This window comes from Saccostrea cucullata, unplaced genomic scaffold (genome assembly GCF_032062105.1).
Source record: "Saccostrea cucullata isolate Sc308-1 unplaced genomic scaffold, CSIRO_AGI_Scuc_v1 ctg786, whole genome shotgun sequence".
In the NCBI taxonomy this organism is placed as follows: domain Eukaryota; kingdom Metazoa; phylum Mollusca; class Bivalvia; order Ostreida; family Ostreidae; genus Saccostrea; species Saccostrea cuccullata.
Window position 1 is genome coordinate 116,524 of NW_026941723.1, and position 18,629 is coordinate 135,152.

Consider the following 18,629-nt stretch of genomic DNA (forward strand, 5'->3'; position numbering starts at 1 on the left):
AACGTTATTTTAAAAGACTTAATCGGATCACAGCTAAGATAAAAATGTAGCGTAATTTTCCAAAGAAGTGGGTCATTTCGTTATTAATTACAAATTTTAGATTTTTTTTAATATTCTAAAATTGTACAAAGGATCAAAGAAAGTCTTAAATACAAAAAAAACTATGAAAAAATCTACTCACGGGATTACATGTCCCAAAATATTTTTACACGCCAAGAAGAAATTTCTTCAGAAACGCATCAATCAAGGTATGACCTAATCGGATAATAAAGAAGAAGATGTAATTAATATATGTCAGACGGAATTACGGCATGTACAAACTTCTTCTCTAAAGCAAAGTCGAATGGCTTAAAAATCACGCATTCGGATTGTAATTAAGAACTTTTGCTAAATCAGACCTTCAGACAAAACAGTAAGGAAGAGAGAACACTGCGCAGTTTAAAGCATGAATGGTGAACTGTATTGTCCAATATGGCTGAAAATATTTGCTCCAATTTTGTTCGTCATAGAAACGATACTAGGAATCTGTATGAATATGACTGTACTACTGACTCCAGTTGTGAAGAAACATATACATGGCAATTTTTTCGTGAAGGATCTTGCTACATCTAACCTTTTGGTCTCAATATGTGTTCCACCTCTACTGACTGTGGCAGTTGTTCTTCCAGCATTTAAATTTCACCTATTTGTCATTCTGGAAGGATTGATGTGCTTTACTATTGTCTCAAACTGTGTATGTGTGACATGCATCAGTATAGATCGATATGTATCAATTGTTAAACTTGATAAAATGGACCGAAGCACACTTTATCCGCGCATTGTCATTTGGTTTCTTTCAGTTTTCGGATTCAGTTTGCCATTTGGAGCTTACACGGTGTTAGATACAGATGATATGCAAGATTGTTATATATTCCAATGTCGTCGATTACTGTATGCGTTAAAGCCCCACTTCTTGTACGAGCTGTACTATACCACGATCTTCGTGTTTTCATCCATTACGGTGATATGGTGTTACAAATCAGTTTATACCGTTGCCATAAAAAGGATAAAAATAAGAATTCAAGTCACCGGAAGTAAAACAGAGTTCCTTCTTAATTTAGCAAAAATACAAAGATTTAGAAGAGTAACGAAAATAACAGTTTGTATCACTCTCTCCTTCCTATTTTGCTGGATGCCCTTGGTCGTTGTGTCATGGGTACCAATTTTTGAATCGGAGGGCGATAAAAACGGAAGAGTTGCACACGTCCTTGCAGTTATTATTGCAATGTTGACGAATATATTGAATCCAATATTGTACACCTTTGTCAGACCAGTTCCACAATTAAGAGCGAGAATAAAGAGAGAATACGTTCAAGTAATAAGAAAAAGTTCTAAGATAACCCCTCACACGGGACTTGTAGCACAGACGTCGTATGCAGTGGCAAAGACAACACAACTTATAGTACCCCAACAGGATCATCCAACTTCTTCGACAACTGGTTCCATGGTGGAAAGAAATATACTCTCCGATTTTCATAGCACAGATATAGTTTCAGTAAGGAATATTACAAACCATTTCGACGATGGAAGCGAAAACAGTCAATAGAAAATGTATGGATTCCTTTGTCATCACTGATTTTTTTTTTCAGCAAATATGTAATTCTTATTAAAATAGACTCCGTACTTTATTATCACCTTGGAGAAAGTCTTGCTAGACAATGCAATTCAGATGATTTATGATTCAAACACATATGATTATTCAGAAAATTGAATCAATGTCTTATGTTAACAAAGAAGGCTAGGAATTTTTTTTTTTTATAATTCAAACATTTGTAATAATCTCTTCACAATTTTACAATTGTATACAGAGATATAATGTAAACACTGATGACACAAAAAAACAAATCATAGCATGCATGAGGATGAGGATACATGTAGATAAATACTTAGTAATACAATTATATATATAGCTTTTTTACTAGTTCGGGGAGCACATTTTAGTAAATTTTTGTTATAAATACACATCGTCTTATTTTTTTAAAATGATTGTTTTTCTGAATACGTTTTTTCTCTAAATGTAATTTTGTATTTTTAAATCGTAATAGTTTTTGCGCTAAACATTTATTTCTTTATATGTTAATGGAATTCGTCACTTTTTTTTTATTTAAATGATATTTTTTAACCTTTCTATGCTTTAATCTTCCAGGCTTATACTTGCCTTAAAATTCTGATGGGAGGTAAATAAAGTTTTTAAAAAGGTTTGTGGTATAAAACATCATTACATATGAATAAAACGCCAACGAAAGCGTAACTATGCTTAACATGTACATGTATTCAACATAGGTAATAATTTATTATATTTGTTTCTCAAATAAATTTATGAAGTTACACACCTAAATATACATATACTACCCTACTTATTGTTGAAGAATGCTATTTGCTAATAACATTTAGCTGGTTAAAACTACTTCCATGTTGACGAAACAGCACTTTCTCTTAGAACTGTAACAGACATGAAAAACAAGAAAGAATCCTCTAGCTGTACAAAAATCCTGTTCTTGCCATCTTTGTCAAAACACTTTCTTAATTTGACTATGAAAACTTAACAAATGTATTAGTGCTCTTCAACAATGTTTAGGCATACATGTATATTGATGTACATGTACATGTAGGAAATGCACTAAATCTATAAAGAGAACAGAAAACATATTACTAGTACTACATGTAGTTAAGGAATAACTGTCTTATTTTTCGATTTCATGATGTGATCAATCGATTGGGTTGCTTGATAATTTGCATAAACGCCGAAGGCGTTTATGCATAAAATTATCAAGCAGCCAATCGATTGATCATCTTCATGAAATTGAAAAATCTGACAGTTATTCCTTATATTTACATGCTTTGATTCCGCCAATCCACGTGCTCCAAACCCTGCTACTGTCTAGCTGTTTGTTCCGTCCTGCACATGGTTTTTTTGGAACCGCACCAATACATTGATGGGAAAATAAAGTACATTTACAATTCGTAATTTTATCTCGGACAAAGACATTGGAAATGTAAATATTCTGTGATTAATGCTCTGTTTACAGATTTGATGTTCGCTATCATTATCTTCATCTCAGTTGACCACTTTTTTCTGTAATAATTTCAAAGTTCTTACCTATTCATTAAACGTCAGTTCAGATGAAATGAAGCAAGATGCTCTTGAACAGCTCTTATGAAGCAAATGGCAAGTGAGGTGACCTACAAACTGGCAAAAGTCCTGACTAAGAACGTTGCATTTCATCTCTAATAGGTTAGCCATCAGAGATTGAGTTAATTGTATGCAATGAGGCTCATGTAGGAAGAAATTTTTTTCTGACTTAGTCATACAAAGAGGTTGTATAAATTCAGTTACTATAACTGCTTACATGTAACTGTCCTTGAAAACGTCGTAGGTTTAGTTTGAAAGGAGAAGATTGCTATCTTATGATTTTTATTTCTTGGGACAAACATAACACGATTTTCAAAAAAATTATTGACTCATTCCTCCTTACTTCGAATTCAGTAAATACAACCAGCTCTTACTAGGCTTTATTGAAACCTGGGGGACCTGCTTCAGTTGTGCTGTAAACAAAGCTTATAGAAGGTCACCACAAAATACAACTAAAATTATTTTCTTCATATCTTATCAAGGGGTGCATTTTGACATGAGAATTCCGACCTTCGTTAAATGTCACAAGTTCTATGGTCGATAATTCGATTATGTCAAAATGAAGACTGACTTATTTTCAAGACTTGTTAGGCCATAATTTACAAATTGCAAACCGTTTTTCCCGCTATTTCCCGATCATGACAAGGAACACTTGGCGAGTGTGACAGGTAGGCAGGAAATGCTCACTCCTCCATGGCATCTGATCACACCTCTATGTTCTCATCTTCGCAGGCCAGGGGTCATGAGTCAATACGTTGCCTTAGACCCCTGCCATGTTTCATTTAATATCCGTGGGCTTGCTTCTCTCATTGAGAAGCACCAATCAAATTAAAGCTTTCAATAACAGTCAAACGGCAACGTGTTGACTCACGACCCCTGGCCTACGAGGATGCTATGATCTAGAGGTCTGAAAAATGTGTACGTTTATTGTTTTATGGACTTTTGAGTTTGGATACTGTACGTTCTCTCCTTATATTTTATGAAGGTAAAAAAAACAGTAACAATGCTCAGTTCAAAGTCACATTAAAGAAGAAGGATAATTATGGAGATAACGAACAGTATTTAATCTCAAAGTCCGTAAAACATTACAAAATAGGACCTACGAAACATCAGAGGTGGGATCGGGTGCCATGGAGGAGTGAGCATCCCCTGCTGACCGGTCACACCCGTTGTGTGATCCTTGTCATGATCAGGAAATAACGGAAAAATCCGTCGTTAATTCAGTGTATAGATAATGGACTAGCAATTAATATGGAAAATGTCAGTCAGCATTTGACTCAATGATAAATTGTATTTGCTGATAAGGTCATTGCATCGACCATAGAACTTACGAAATGATGACTTTAAACGAGACTGATGATATTCTTGTTTCATCAACTTGCTTATCAATAATTTACCTCGTTTTAGAAAATTTTCATACGTAGAGCATGCTCTTGCGTATCGAATCAACTGAGATATAAATACTCCGTATGCAGGTAATGAAGATATATTGCTGCATAAGTAAGGGAAATTGACGATAGAAAAGTTAAAGTCATCCAGTTTATCATATAGCTGGGTTGTTAGATTACCATTAACGTCTTTTTCAAGAAAAATATCCAAGTAAGAAACAGTGTGTCAGACTCTGTGGTATCTTTTACATTGTATCTCAAGTTCACCAGGATACAAAAAAATGTATATCGTATCGACGTTGGAATGGAAATTACCATTGTTAATTGACAATACGTCGTCGATATATCTAAATGTGGAGTTGAAGGCCACAGCAAGTGTTTTCGAGCGCAATTGGTACCTATTGGAATTCCGATACATAGTTGGAATACCTGGTCTCCAAAAACCACATAGATATTGTCAATCAGAAACTCAAGCATCTCTTTGATGTCAACTTCAGAGTACTTGTGTGTGCAATCAGAATGTGTTTTAACAAAATAATTTTACAAATGACCAATGACCAGGTAAGTAAATTTACGAGTTCAATTTTTATTGAAAAAGCAGCTGTCAATGACATCAAAAAGCCTGGACTTTAATTTATCATGGGGAATGGTTATGTATAAAGTTGAAAAGTCGTAATTAAAATAATATCAACTGAGTTAAGAGCAATTACGGACCCCCTGGAAACTTGGAATGCCGGGTTTAAGTTAGCACTACGATGCTCTTTTACCAAGTTAAAACATCAGGATCTTTTCTCAAAAAAGTAATTCCATTTGACTAAGCATTACATTGTCCTCCTCCAAAAGGTAGAATGGCATTATCGTCTTCTGTAAGTTTTGACGGAGACTTACATTTCATAATTATACAACTGTATTACTTTATTATATTACTATTAAAGTTCAGAAAAGAACGTTTCAGTCAGTCAAATGAAATCTATTAATTTTATCAAATATTAACTATAGGAATAATTTTAGCCTCGATTTTCGTCTTCCGGCCATCACCTTGGTCATTACACATGTAGGATATGCATCATTTTTGTCATCATTAGTCTCAACATTTGGAGTCATATATGCATATTTCAAGGTATACGGATCAGTACCAAGAAAATTTCTTCATAGTGAGAGTACATGTAGGTCACAAACATATTAAATTAGCTGTAAAATTTTGTTTTTGGCTTTCTAGATAAAATTTTGTGATTTTAAATTTTCTAACTAATATTCCTCGGAGCTTTTGAATATCTACATCTGTTCAACACCACATCGCGTGCGAGAAATTTTCGCGAAGTTCGCGAGAGCCTCGTCATCGCGAATATTTCTCGCCGCGAACCGGTCCTTAAAGTGTATGTGTCTATTAACAACAGATCCAAAAAGGCTTGATCGCGAAAATTAATCGTCGCGAACTAGTTTATCCCTGGTAAATCGCGAAATAAAGTCGTCGCGAATAAAAGTTGGTTTACAGTATATTGCTGTACCCTTGAAGTTTCTCATTTACTGGCTTTTCTCGGGCTGCCAACCTGGTCTACTTTTCTTTCAAGATGATAGTACAAAAATTCTTCGCGTTTTTGTAATTTGATTTAAATAAAATGTATTTTAAAAAAAAGTTTTCCATGAAAAAATCTGTACTCGTATTGTATAGGTTATTCTGTGTAAATGTACAGGTACAATGTACATGCAAGTCAAATTGTAATAAGCAATATGTTCTTGGGTTCATTTGCAACTAGGCCTCAGATAATTTATACCCATGATTTTCGTTATATAACTTACAATGTGGTTCTTGCATGATCCTTAATCTCTTTTTTTTCTTTTTGCAATCAGGAAAAAAAAAATAATGGACACATTTTTTTTCTAAAACAAATTTATTTAAAAAAATTAAAGCATTAATGAACATTTATCATACAAAACAAGACTGCAACAAAAATGAAATCACCATTTTTTTTTCTAAAAAAAATGTGAAAACTTTGGCACTAAACTTCCATTACCGGTACATGTTTTTAACACATTCATGTATGGTTTTGCAATTTTTTTTAAAAAGTTGATTTTTGAAATATCAAGCAATCTGTGTACTTCTCAAAATGATATCATTAAAACATGCCTTCCTTTTCTTTTCTTTGGGGGGGGGGGGGGGGCAAAAGCAAATTTTCAATATCATAAAACAAAATGACTACTGTAAAAATGTATTCTGTTAGAAATAATCTTTGTGTGATATTAAATCTTCAAGAAATTCCTGACACTGATTTTCTTTTACAACAGTGAAAACTATTTATTCAGAAGCCTGTGCAATCCTTCACCCTGTGAAATATGTAAGTGTCAGATTAGACATGTCTCACTGTATAAATATCATAAAACAAAATGACTACTGTAAAAATGTATTCTGTTAGAAATAATCTTTGTGTGATATTAAATCTTCAAGAAATTCCTGACACTGATTTTCTTTTACAACAGTGAAAACTATTTATTCAGAAACCTGTGCAATCCTTCACCCTGTGAAATATGTAAGTGTCAGATTAGACATGTCTCACTGTATAAACTTGTCAAGTGCTCAGTAAAACAGGTCCTTTTAACAAGAGCAATAAATTTTACAAAATTAAAGATTAAAAGGCATCTTTGCTCTTTATACCAACGCGAGTTGTTTGTTAATGTTCCAGGTATAAAAAAGAAGATTTTCAAGGAATTAATACTTCTTCCTATGTGATCAGCCGATTGCAACCTAACTCGAGAACCCCTGATCCTGAGGCTTTTTACCTCTTGAATAGACTCAGTTTTAACTTTGACTTTAATCTTATAATATCCCTGGTAATTAAAACAAAATCCTGGACCAATTGATATAAAACAGTAACACAATAAAACAAAATGAAGGGTTGGACGGCATTCAATAATACATGTAATAGGTACTGGGGCATTATGTGTTAATATATTTTTTTTCGATATCACAGCTTTGCTTTCTGAAAAGGTCTTCCATGTCAAACATTATTATATATCACTTATCAGTTGCTGATCACTTTTTTGCCATTTTTGATGGTGCTGGGTTACGTTTGCCGATGGCCAGTTGCCTTGTTGCCTGAACTCTGGCTCTACTCTGCTCACGTTCTGCTTTTTGCTTAAAATAAAAAGTTGACTCTAAAATATCATTACAAATGTTGAAAATACTCAAGTTAAAGCAATTTGATTTAAACGGCTATTTCAAAACATTATACAGTTTCAGTATATCATTGAGAGAGTCAGCAAGATTCCGGTTCCCCAAAAGCAAGTCGATTTCTGAAGGCGCAGTTTCCTTACAATATAGCTTTAACTATAAGCATGACTTTATTTTGAACATATCGGTACTTTTCATATGAATAAAAGAAATCAATAGTTGTTCCAAATAGGTGTGTATCAGTTCATTAAACTGGCAGAAATCAGTCGCTTTTATAATTATTTTCAGGAAATCAGCAAAATAAATTAATATATATTAAGACCTAATTATATATAAGTTTGCAATATGTTAGGCCATAATAAAAATATTCCTAGATTCTAATCCCTGCCTCTATTTTTTACCCCCACCCCAATTTTTTTATATTTCTGTTTTTCATTGGAACAGTCTTAATTCTGATTGGGATCGGTATTCAACTACCATTCAACTCTAGACTAGTTTAAATCCCTTGAATGTCAGCATGATTTTGACAGCTGAAAAGATGGTAACTGCTGTAATATATATAAAACAAGGGTCATTGGTTGAGAAATATGTGTACTCAGAGATAAATGGACCTCTACTATTACTTTCATGCTGGTATTATAGATAAATCAGGTCATTAACCAGGTCAATAAAAAATTGCAAAATGGAAAAAAAAAATATCAAGTTAAACCTGCCTGCCTAGATTTTTCAAAGAGTTCGGATTAGAAACTAGGAATTTTTGTTTTATTATGGCCTTAGTACCCTCTCTTGGTATCTCCTCTCATAGTAATCCATGTCTGTTTCTCCTGGTTTCTTCATTGCAGACATTCTTTCTGCCAAATCCTCATCAACTTCTTTGTCAGTAGGCTTACCTGGTTTTAAACAAATATACAACAAAGTAGTTAAAGGTCTGAAGTTTATCATCTTCCCTAGCCAGGAGTCTCTGACTGGCTGCTATACCACAAAACACAAATGTTATGAGAGGGTATATCAGCAAATTTTGTCTAATGAAGTTGAAATATAATTATATATTGACTGTTATTCATTTAATGAGTGAAACCTTAGATTTACTGGTTAACATGTTTTTATGATTTTTTCATTCTAAATATGTACTTCGATTTACAATATCTCAAGATTTTTCAATTTACTTTAATTAGCTTCATACGAAAAATAAAAAAAGATAAGAAAGATTAACAAATATATTGTGAAAAAAGAAGGAAATGTTAGAGAACATATTCTCCTTACATTTTTCTCCTGGCATCTTTACAAAACAAGTGAATATAATGCATGGTGGTTTCATACCTTTACTGGCTCTTTGCATCATTTTATGGTGTTTTATGGACTGTACATTGGATCTCAGGAATGGATGATCGGAGGCTGTGATTGGCTGTTCCAGAAACTCCTTAGAGGGCGCTCCTATTATTAATATAAATATATTTACAAATTTCCATTACATTTTTTTAATCTACTGCTGAAAAATTAATTTTCATGACACCCTTTTTTTAGCAATATTAAAGGACATTTACATTTTATTTGTGAGACAAAAAATTTTCATGAATTGGGATTATACTGCTTGCACTATACCTCTAATCGTTTAAGTACACTTAAAGTTTAACTTGAGATTGGTATTTTTGCAAGCACATTATCTATTGTAATTACACAGAAAAAAAAGTTCTCACTAATAAAAAGTGATGAACAGTTATCCTTGACTTGATCTTCATATAGATGAATCACAGTATTGATCTCAAAAAGAGCAATTAATGCAAAATAAAGTAAAACTTCTGCAATTGAATGCAATTTTAAAATGTTCACTATAGAATCAATTACAAATAAACCGCAATTAATTTTTAGCAATATTCAATTTTAGCGATCCCAATACCCTCGCTAAAAATTCTGCTTATACGGTAATCAAGGGAGAGAACTAGTATAGACCACTTTTGCCTACTGTTCAATCCATGTCCATTGTATTCTATTTTCTATATCATGAATAAAATACTTCTTGAACTATAATCCAAGTTACCTATGCCACTTGGATCCAGTCTCATATACCCATCCATTAGTGAGGAGAAGCCAGTGATCCCTCCCATGGCCTGGTAAGGGACGTCCTGACCCACGGGATGACCCCGGGCTACCCTCTCATCCTTAGTCTCGATCAGCATCTCATGAGCTGAGTAGGGATTTCCACAACCACATGTGAAGGAGCTGTGGAATCTGGTACAACCACACTTGCCTGAAGAAAAGTGGAAACCCTCTATGAATATTGGCATATATAATGTCACATCAATTATGTTGATTATACTGTACATGTATCTATAGATCAAATTGGTGGTTTAATGCAAAAAAACAGAACAAACAAACAAAAATATTTTTCTTTCTTTCATCATTATGTGCACTGTTTAGGAAACCTTTATGAAAAGTTTTTGTTAGTACAGAGAAAACTGTTTAATCCGACACTTGAGTACCTGGTAATCTATCACACTGTGAATTCCGACGTTAAATTTCTTTCCTATTTTACTACTGTAGATTCCTTATTTTTCGCGAGTACTTATTATCGCGAGACGGCTCTCTAACGTCAAATAGCAAGAATAATAATTCGCGAATGGACGCTTCATCAATAGAATTTACATGGATTTCAGCACCATAAAAATAAAAGCGAGTTACGGTATAGCGGGTTATTTTAGCGGGGTGCTAATTTTGGCTTATTTTGGCATTTTGATGGTAGTCCGCGAAAATTTTAATCACTAAAATATTCACTACTATTTTTAGTGTTTATCTGCAAAGAACTAAAGCCCTGTGTCCGCTAAAATAAATTACGCTCAAATTATTGGTATACCTTTGAGCAGGCAAAACGCCAAATTTTACACCCGCCAAGAAAACCCGCTATACGGTATTTTATTTCGCAAGTGTTGCTTCTCGCGAAATTACGCGATAATTAATTCCTCGCATATAATTAGGAATCTACAGTATAAAGTATTTCTTTGTTCTTTACACTGTGCAATCTGATACCTTGTCTATTCCAACACAAAATTTGTATCCTAGTGAATGTTGGATTAATAGACAGATTTCATGTACGATTATCTAAAAGTAATTAATCATGATCCAATCAAGTTAATTATCTAGTCCTGTTTTACCTGTCATACAAGATGAATGCCAGCCACAAAAAATTAAGTAAATAAATAATTAACAATAAGGTTAATTTTACAAGTATAACCTACCACTTTTACACTTGTGTGGGGCTTTGGCTGTGTGCTCCTCGGTGAAGTGTTTACATGTACATCGGATGGACTGACTTCCATTCAGTGGGACGTATTCGTAGGAGTAGCAGCCACAACCTTTGACCTTGCAGGGTAACAGGATGGGACGGTCCTGTGGGAGGACCTCAAAATCTGTTTTATGTTGTCTGTATCTGAGAAAACATTTAAAGGTGTTTAATACAGTAACTGTTAATGTTCTGAACTTTCAGTTGTTTAAAATTGTATGTATGTACACCCAACTTATACATTATTATAATACCATATATATTGTATGTGCATTTATGGTACCATACATATTCATTAAATTCTATAAAGGGTGCATGTATATAACTGCATTTGTTGCTTTTAATACATTTCAAATGTAATTTCACGAAAAGTAAATTTGGCTTTAGAGAATAATAATAATTGTCATTGTTTATATCTAATACATATGGTATTTCAAAAATCTTCAATTACCTGTGATTGAAAAGTACCTGGCATTTATTAAAATTCATATGTGCACAAATTAAAATTATATTATTATTTACCTGTGATTGCAAAAGCAAAGTGTCTCAGGCCCTACTAGTTTACAATCCATACCCTCTGGGTTAATCCAGCAAGTGAAAATTCTGTTCTTCATTCTCTAACAAGGAAAATAAAACATATGAAAGGTTGAAAAAAATCTCTGAAAGTTTACATAAAAGTTGAGAAAAAAACTGTCAATACAATATTCTCTAACAGGTTAATGAATTTCCTTGCAATGGAGATATGAATTCCTTACAAGTAATATGTCTATCTTGTCATATACATATAAAAAAAAATTAATTCTATTTTACAGAAACACTTAATATGTGTGTGGCAGTCAGCCGGGTTCCATTGCCGATGGCCAGATAGCTCAGCTGCCAGGTAGAGCATCTGACTGGAAATTCATGGGGCATGGATTCGAATCCCAGTCTGGTCTACTGAATTGTTCTCCTCTCCCGTTTCACATGTATATGCATGCTTTTACTCCAAATTAGATTTTAAAATATACATGTATCTCACCATTGGGATGACTCTCTTTTTGTATGCTTCATATTGTTCAGGTGTAAACAAGACTCCTCCATCATCATCCCCAACTATCCTAAAAATAAATACAAACATGAACTGTTAAACATTTCTCAAAAAAGCTCTGTATTGATATCCAAATTTTAATAGGGGAAAAATTAGAAATTCAATGTTTACTTTTCTTGAATGCTGTTGTTAGTCATTACCTCCTATGATTTAAAAAAGTTGTTTGTTTCAGCTTGAAAAATCTTTAATTTACAGTTCAGATATTTGATTTCATTACAATTTTTTAAAAATACATTCTTTAGTTGCCAAAATTGTGTTTTACACATCTATATGATCCTCTTGTCTATTGAACACCTGTTTATTTCATGAATTGATGAAAAGTGTATTCAAAATACTAGGAACGAAACAGGTCCAGTACAATCACTAGATTTAGCTACGTAGGTAGAATTACCTACGTAGCTTTATTTACCTACCTCAGGTAGGTATTTAGCTATTTCAATGCAACTTTTCAAAGTTTTCATTTTATAAAAAAGAGACAAAAAATTGCAATTAAATGACTATTGATATTCATATTAGGGAGGCTTTAAAAAACAATCCAAAGCAGAGATAGTTTTCACATTGCTGCGTTTGGACAATATAGAGCAAAACATGTAATTCATTGTTTGGTTATCTGACCGTGCCGTGAGGCATGACTGAGTATGATTACTTCACATTGTGCTGAATAATTACCGACCCATTATCGTGTTAACGGGAACTGGACTTCTTTGTCAGTTCATTCAAGGAGTAACTGTTCTATCTGTCATACATAGCCCCAAAACTTTCAGAATTTTGATTGCAAATGCGCAGAAAAAGACATTTTTCCAAGAGGGATTTTTTCATGAGTTGTTTTCAGATGAGTTCAAAGTTGAAAATGACCACTGCATCAAAATGATGTTTTCTGCACACCCTGAGAAAAATGCTTTTTTATAGAAATAAATTGATTTGGTAGCTAAATAAAGCTACCTTTAATCCCTGTTGAGATTCTGCTGGGCTAGATATTTAATTGGACTGACACAGTCGCAGACAAAACATGCAAAATCTGCGACGGTGTCAGTCCAAATATCTAGCCCTGGCCAGCAGAATCTCAACAGGGATTAAGCTACCTTAGGTAGGTAAATAAAGCTATGTAGGTAAATCAAGCTACGTAGCTAAATCTAGTAATTGTACCAGACCTTCAATATGGGAATATAATAAATATTTTAACCAATAAAGCTGATAGTTATCATGGCTGTCGTTAAAGATTAGATCTTTTAAGAGAAGTATTGAACATATTGAAACGAAAAGAAGTTAAGGATCAATAGCTGCATTGCATATTCATAAAGCTAGCTCCATCTGTCCATGTACATGTGATCAGAGGAAATTCTAGACAAATATTGTTTACACCGATTTTCTTTAGAAATCTAACCTTTTATACTCAGCATACGCGTCAACCGAAGCGGCTGCTGATGGTCCGAACTTAAGATGATATTGTCTAGCTGCCATTTATATAAATATAAGACAATTCTTGTAAAAGATTTTCGCTAGATACATGTAAACAATTTAGAGGAACTCGCAATTTCAAAATAAAATTAAAAACGTCAGATAGAATGATATTTTCCGGAAAGTTCTAAAATGCTTCTTATACGTTTTTTTTTTAAATAGAATTGTTGTTTAGAAGATTAACAATTCGTAATTAATGACTTCAGAAAATACGGCTGTTCTGTAGGTTCCATGCAGATAGCAAGGGGAGGGGGGGGGGCTTCTTTCCACCCATTTTTGCAGCAAAGGCCTATATAGTCAAATATAGGGGAAATAAAGAACATGTACTTGTCACAGGCACTTGTTTCGGAAACAAATTTTAACCCATAGTCACAGGCACCTGACGTTACTCATTTTTCTTTTAATAAAAAGAAATGTATACCCCTTAGTACCTAGTTTAATTATTATTATACCCCCGCTTGAAAAGCGGGAGGGTATATAGTAATCGTTAATTCTGTCCGTCTGTTCGTTAATTCCGTCCGTCTGTACGTCTGTCCGTCCGTCCGTCCGTCCGTCCGTCCTTCCGTCTGTCCGTCCGTCCGTCTGTTACGCTTTGGGGTACCCATCTCTTATCCGCAACTCCTCTCATACCACTGAATGAAATTTGATGCAACTTTCACAGAATCTTTATTACATATTGCCATTGTGCACCTCCTATTTTACTTTTTGATCTGACACATATTTTGGGTTTCCCGGCCACAGGAAAACATGGACTTTTTCACCAATGATAACCATATGGTAGGCGGGGGGTATCATTTAGTGAGCTCATCGCTCACAGTACCTCTAGTTAGATATACGTGCCCATAATATATTTTACAACACAAGTGTTATTATTAGTAAGTACTATGGGTTAAATTTATTTCCGAAACAAGTGCCTGTGGTACATGTAATGTGTTTGAGTTTACAAAATTTTGTCTTGAAAGAAGTCCGAACCCCACCCCACCCCATCCCACCATGGGCGGATACAGGATTTGTGATAAGGGGAGGCGTGGATAACTTTATTGAGGCAAGAGGTCTGGGGGCCGCCTTTTAAGGTCCTTAGTGGGTTCAGGGCGAAGCCCTGGTGGGGGCCCAGGGAGCGAAGCCCCCGGAACCTCCTGCGTTTTCGTGTATTTTAGTAGTAAAACCAGGCACAATAATAGTGTACATTTTTCATTCGGGCGGGTGTTTGAATATTAATTGTATTGAATGTTTCTCGTTGTATTGTATTTATAACACATGCTACTATAATGAACGATTTACCTTCTTACTACCTGTGCATTGTATTATCTAACGTTAAACCACTTGGTACGTGAAGCTAAACTTGTGTTGCCATATTTTATACATACATTATTACAATGGAAATATAAGATTTTTTTTTTTTGAAATTATAATGAAAGAATCAAGGAACAATTTCATTATTATTATATGTTCTATATACAGACTCGATACATTAGGATTGACTGTTGTATTTGTCATAGGTGACGGAAGCAAATTGAAATGGGGGGGGGGGGGGGGGCTAAACCAACCAAAAAAGGTAACCCAAAATTTTAAAAGCCAACATGTATAAAATTTATAAATTTAAAAAAAAAAAAGCGGGGTAATAGCCCCCCGTTTCCGACGCCTACGTTTGTAGCATATATACATGTAAGGCCAAAATTAAAAATATGTTTGTTTGCCATTTACCGACCCAGATTTTTAGGAATGGGTAGGTAGGTAGGAAAAATATTTAATTTTTTTTCTTCTTGACTTCAAATCAAATTACTATTAAAATTTTAAAAAATCAATAATGTTCATGTACATTACTCTTTGTTATTGGAACTTATGCTTCATGGATCAAGATGTACTAGTACATTTGGAATTTTTTTTTTAATGTTGTAAATAAAAAAAAAATGTATGACTGAAAACTGGAATAAAATATTTTGAGTCGGGCTAATTTTCGTCGATCGGTCGGCTAAGGGCAAACAAACGATATTTTAATTTAGGCCTAAATATAGAATTTCGTTAACGACACATGATACAAAAAAATGGATGCCTGGATTGGTATATATTTTTTGGCCTTGCATGCAAATGATGCGAATAATAAATTTCTAGCTATAGAATATATTTTAAAAATTGTAAACCTTCTGGAATGTTCAAAAGTCTGTCCTTCTGAAACCATCCTTATTAATCTATACAAATATTTTTTTTTCAATTCAAATCCCATTTCTTTGTGAAAATTTCAATAAAAAAATCAGACCACGCGGTGAAAGTTATTCATTTTTACTCATTAAAACATGAACCAAGTTTTTATTTTCAAATTTTTTTGAAAAAAGTTTGTTTGTATCAACTGTCCTTAATCCTTTATGTATAGGACGATAGGAAGGAATTCAAGTTCTACCAAATATTCCTTGGCAAGCAAAGAAAAAAGGAGCCCTTGAATTGATTGTTTTGCTCAATGTCTATGAATTCTGTCAATTTCTCTAAATATTTGTGTGCAATATGTCATTAAATGCGTATTCTAAGCATATAATAAAACATTGATTTTGAAAAAAATATATCTTCTAAAATGTTAAATGAATGCAATACTTGGGCAAAATGAAATCGTTTTATGACTTACAAGTATATTTTTGGCTTGTGCGTTTTTTGCTTCTTGAGGGTAAAATGGAGGGGGGGGGGGTTAATGGAAAATATAATATATGATTTTTGATTAACCTTTTCGGCAAAGAAAAAAGATATTATTCAGAACATTAAAAAATACATGGTCTGACCAGAAAAGGTGCCCCCCCCTTTTTTTCAAAATACATGTATACAGTAGCGCAGAGACTGAGTTAAATGGTTATTTTCCAATTGAAAAAAAATTATATACAGATTTTATTTTTTTACATATCAATAGATATACATATTAACTTGTTTAAACCAAACGTAAAGGGGAAAACAGGCAGCACGAATAGTTTTTCGCACGCCTTAACATGATAAATTTAACTTCCGCCATGTTTTTAATTTTCTTTATAAAATAATTTCTGACTTTCTCAGCGATTATATTTGACAATTATGAATAGGGCCGTAATTTTTAAGAACTATCGCCAGTTTGAGATATGTAAGTAATCTTTTTGGATAATACATTATATTTCCTATATTTCAGGGACTGGCACTTCTTGATTCTTCACTTCTAAATATTTTCTAAACACAAACACCTGCATCACAGGGCCCTTGTGTATTTTTATATGTGAAGTAGAGAACAGAGTGGATAAGATGCCCCTGTGCCTGATTTTAACGATGTTTATCAAATTGCTGAAATAAATCTCTAGATCAAAAAGATCTATCACTCTTTTAAAAAATCATGTGCATAGAACAGGTTGGGACCAATCATCCAAATGGGACAGGTCCAGCACAATACCTTGATAAAGGTATATAGCTTGTTAAAGCTATATAGCTTTATCAAGGTATTTAAAATACCTTAATCAAGGTATTTTGTGTGATGAAAATACGAAAAAAAATCTTAAAAAATAAATACTGAAAGTCGAGTTCTGAGTTGTTGTCATCAAATTCACTCGTGCATGTAAAATACTCATACACAAAGAAATCAGTATAAAAGCATGTCCTGTGAGCAGCTGAGTAGTTGAAAATCTCCTGCCAACTGATGAGGACATGCGGATGTGTATATAACAGAGTTTTATGGACTTATTTTTGTGAAAATGCTACCTCTTCAAGGTATCACACCGGTAATTGTTTTCACTATATAATTCTATATAGAATAAAAAATCGTTAAAAATCAGGTATTTGTTTACATGAAAAAATATTTAGCAGAAGGTGTTAAACATTACCTGCCACATTAGCTGACACCAAAAAACAGGGTACCCACACGGCATTTTCGGACTTTTTCCATCTGCAAACAGGGCTACCCTCAAATCCACGTGTTTTCACTGTGTTTATAAACACCTCGAGTGCACTACAGGAAGTAGCCTCCTATGCCATGAAAAAAATAGTTCCTGTCCAAAACCTTTATTTATTCACAAAGTACATAAAATTTACTAGGCACAGGTACCAAAGTTGTAAAAGTGGCATGGAAGAAAATAGAAAAACGCCTCAAAAGAAAAGAAAATTAATTCTATATATATGGACCTACATTTGACTAAGTTCATTTTGATTGGTCAATTACCGGTGTGATACCTTGAAGGACCTTTGAAGGTGTTCGATTTTTTCCATTTTTGCACCTGAGATTCATGAAATAATTGTCCCCAACATCCCTAAGTCTGGTGATCTAAATCCCCTTATTTCTGAAGATATGAAGCATTTATCTCCCTTACTCCAGAGCAGTCAAGAACAACACACACAGCACTCTGGAAGCAGTTTTTTGTGCATCTTTTGAAGCAGAATTTCACCATTAAAAGAATAAGCTTGGCAACCAATTTTTTATCCGTGGAGAGTATATGCTTTGTTCTTCACCACAAACAGAAAAGAGTTTACAAGTCTAAGACCATTATGTAATTATTACATAACAAAGTTGCATTTTCCCCTTCAAAGAATGAACAAAAATACAGAAATTGTTAAATACTGGGTTGATAATGAACACTGTATCTGGTCAATTTATGTTCCAAATAAAGCCCAGGTATGTGTCTACAAGCTGCTGTGCAGAAGTTTATCTAAATGCTGTGTTGTAACTCAGGGCAGTCAAAATGATATCAGCATCTAGGGAGGTTCTTCACAGCTCCCACACTCCATTAAACTGGCTTTGATGATAAGAACCTGGAGACAACAATTCAGATGTAATTTATTGTTGTGATTTATGCAACTGGCTTTCTCTTAAGACACAAATTAGCCATGAAATTTCAATTTAACATGCATAATTATTCTCTTTTCATGGATTTATTCAGGAATTCCAAAGGTGTTTAATGAATTTCCATGATTTATGCCAGATTATATCTTTTTGTTTCAACAAATTTACATAAAAAAATGAACATTTAGATTTTAAAATATAAATATTAAACATTTTAATGAGTTTGAACACTTTTCTATGAGACAAAATGCATCACAGAGACCAGATTCAGGACATCCTCCATGATTCTTTGAGGTGGGTG

The 18,629-nt window shown here is 33.7% G+C and overlaps 1 protein-coding gene across 1 annotated transcript; it reads right to left on the minus strand.

The window, feature by feature from the left end:
• Positions 1-7,568: 7,568 nt before the first annotated feature.
• LOC134258295 (protein FAM221A-like) lies at positions 7,569-13,618 on the minus strand. The gene is made up of 8 exons (XM_062740825.1): positions 13,478-13,618; positions 12,025-12,103; positions 11,529-11,623; positions 10,963-11,153; positions 9,768-9,977; positions 9,050-9,163; positions 8,510-8,619; positions 7,569-7,693 (listed from the first exon to the last, which is right to left on the minus strand). Exons 1-8 carry the CDS (start codon positions 13,552-13,554, stop codon positions 7,592-7,594), a joined length of 978 nt encoding a protein of 325 aa, XP_062596809.1. The 5' UTR covers positions 13,555-13,618; the 3' UTR covers positions 7,569-7,591.
• Between the last annotated feature and the right edge of the window lie 5,011 nt (positions 13,619-18,629).

Coding starts and splice junctions, on each gene's coding strand:
- LOC134258295 (XM_062740825.1), bottom strand. CDS start 13,554: ATGGCAGCTAGACAATATCATCTTAAGTTCGGACCATCAGCAGCCGCT. Junction 9,978..10,962: donor CCCACACAAGTGTAAAAGTG/GTAGGTTATACT, acceptor ACTTTTCTTCAG/GCAAGTGTGGTTGTACCAGA. Junction 7,694..8,509: donor AGAGGAGATACCAAGAGAGG/GTACTAAGGCCA, acceptor TTTTATTTTAAG/CAAAAAGCAGAACGTGAGCA.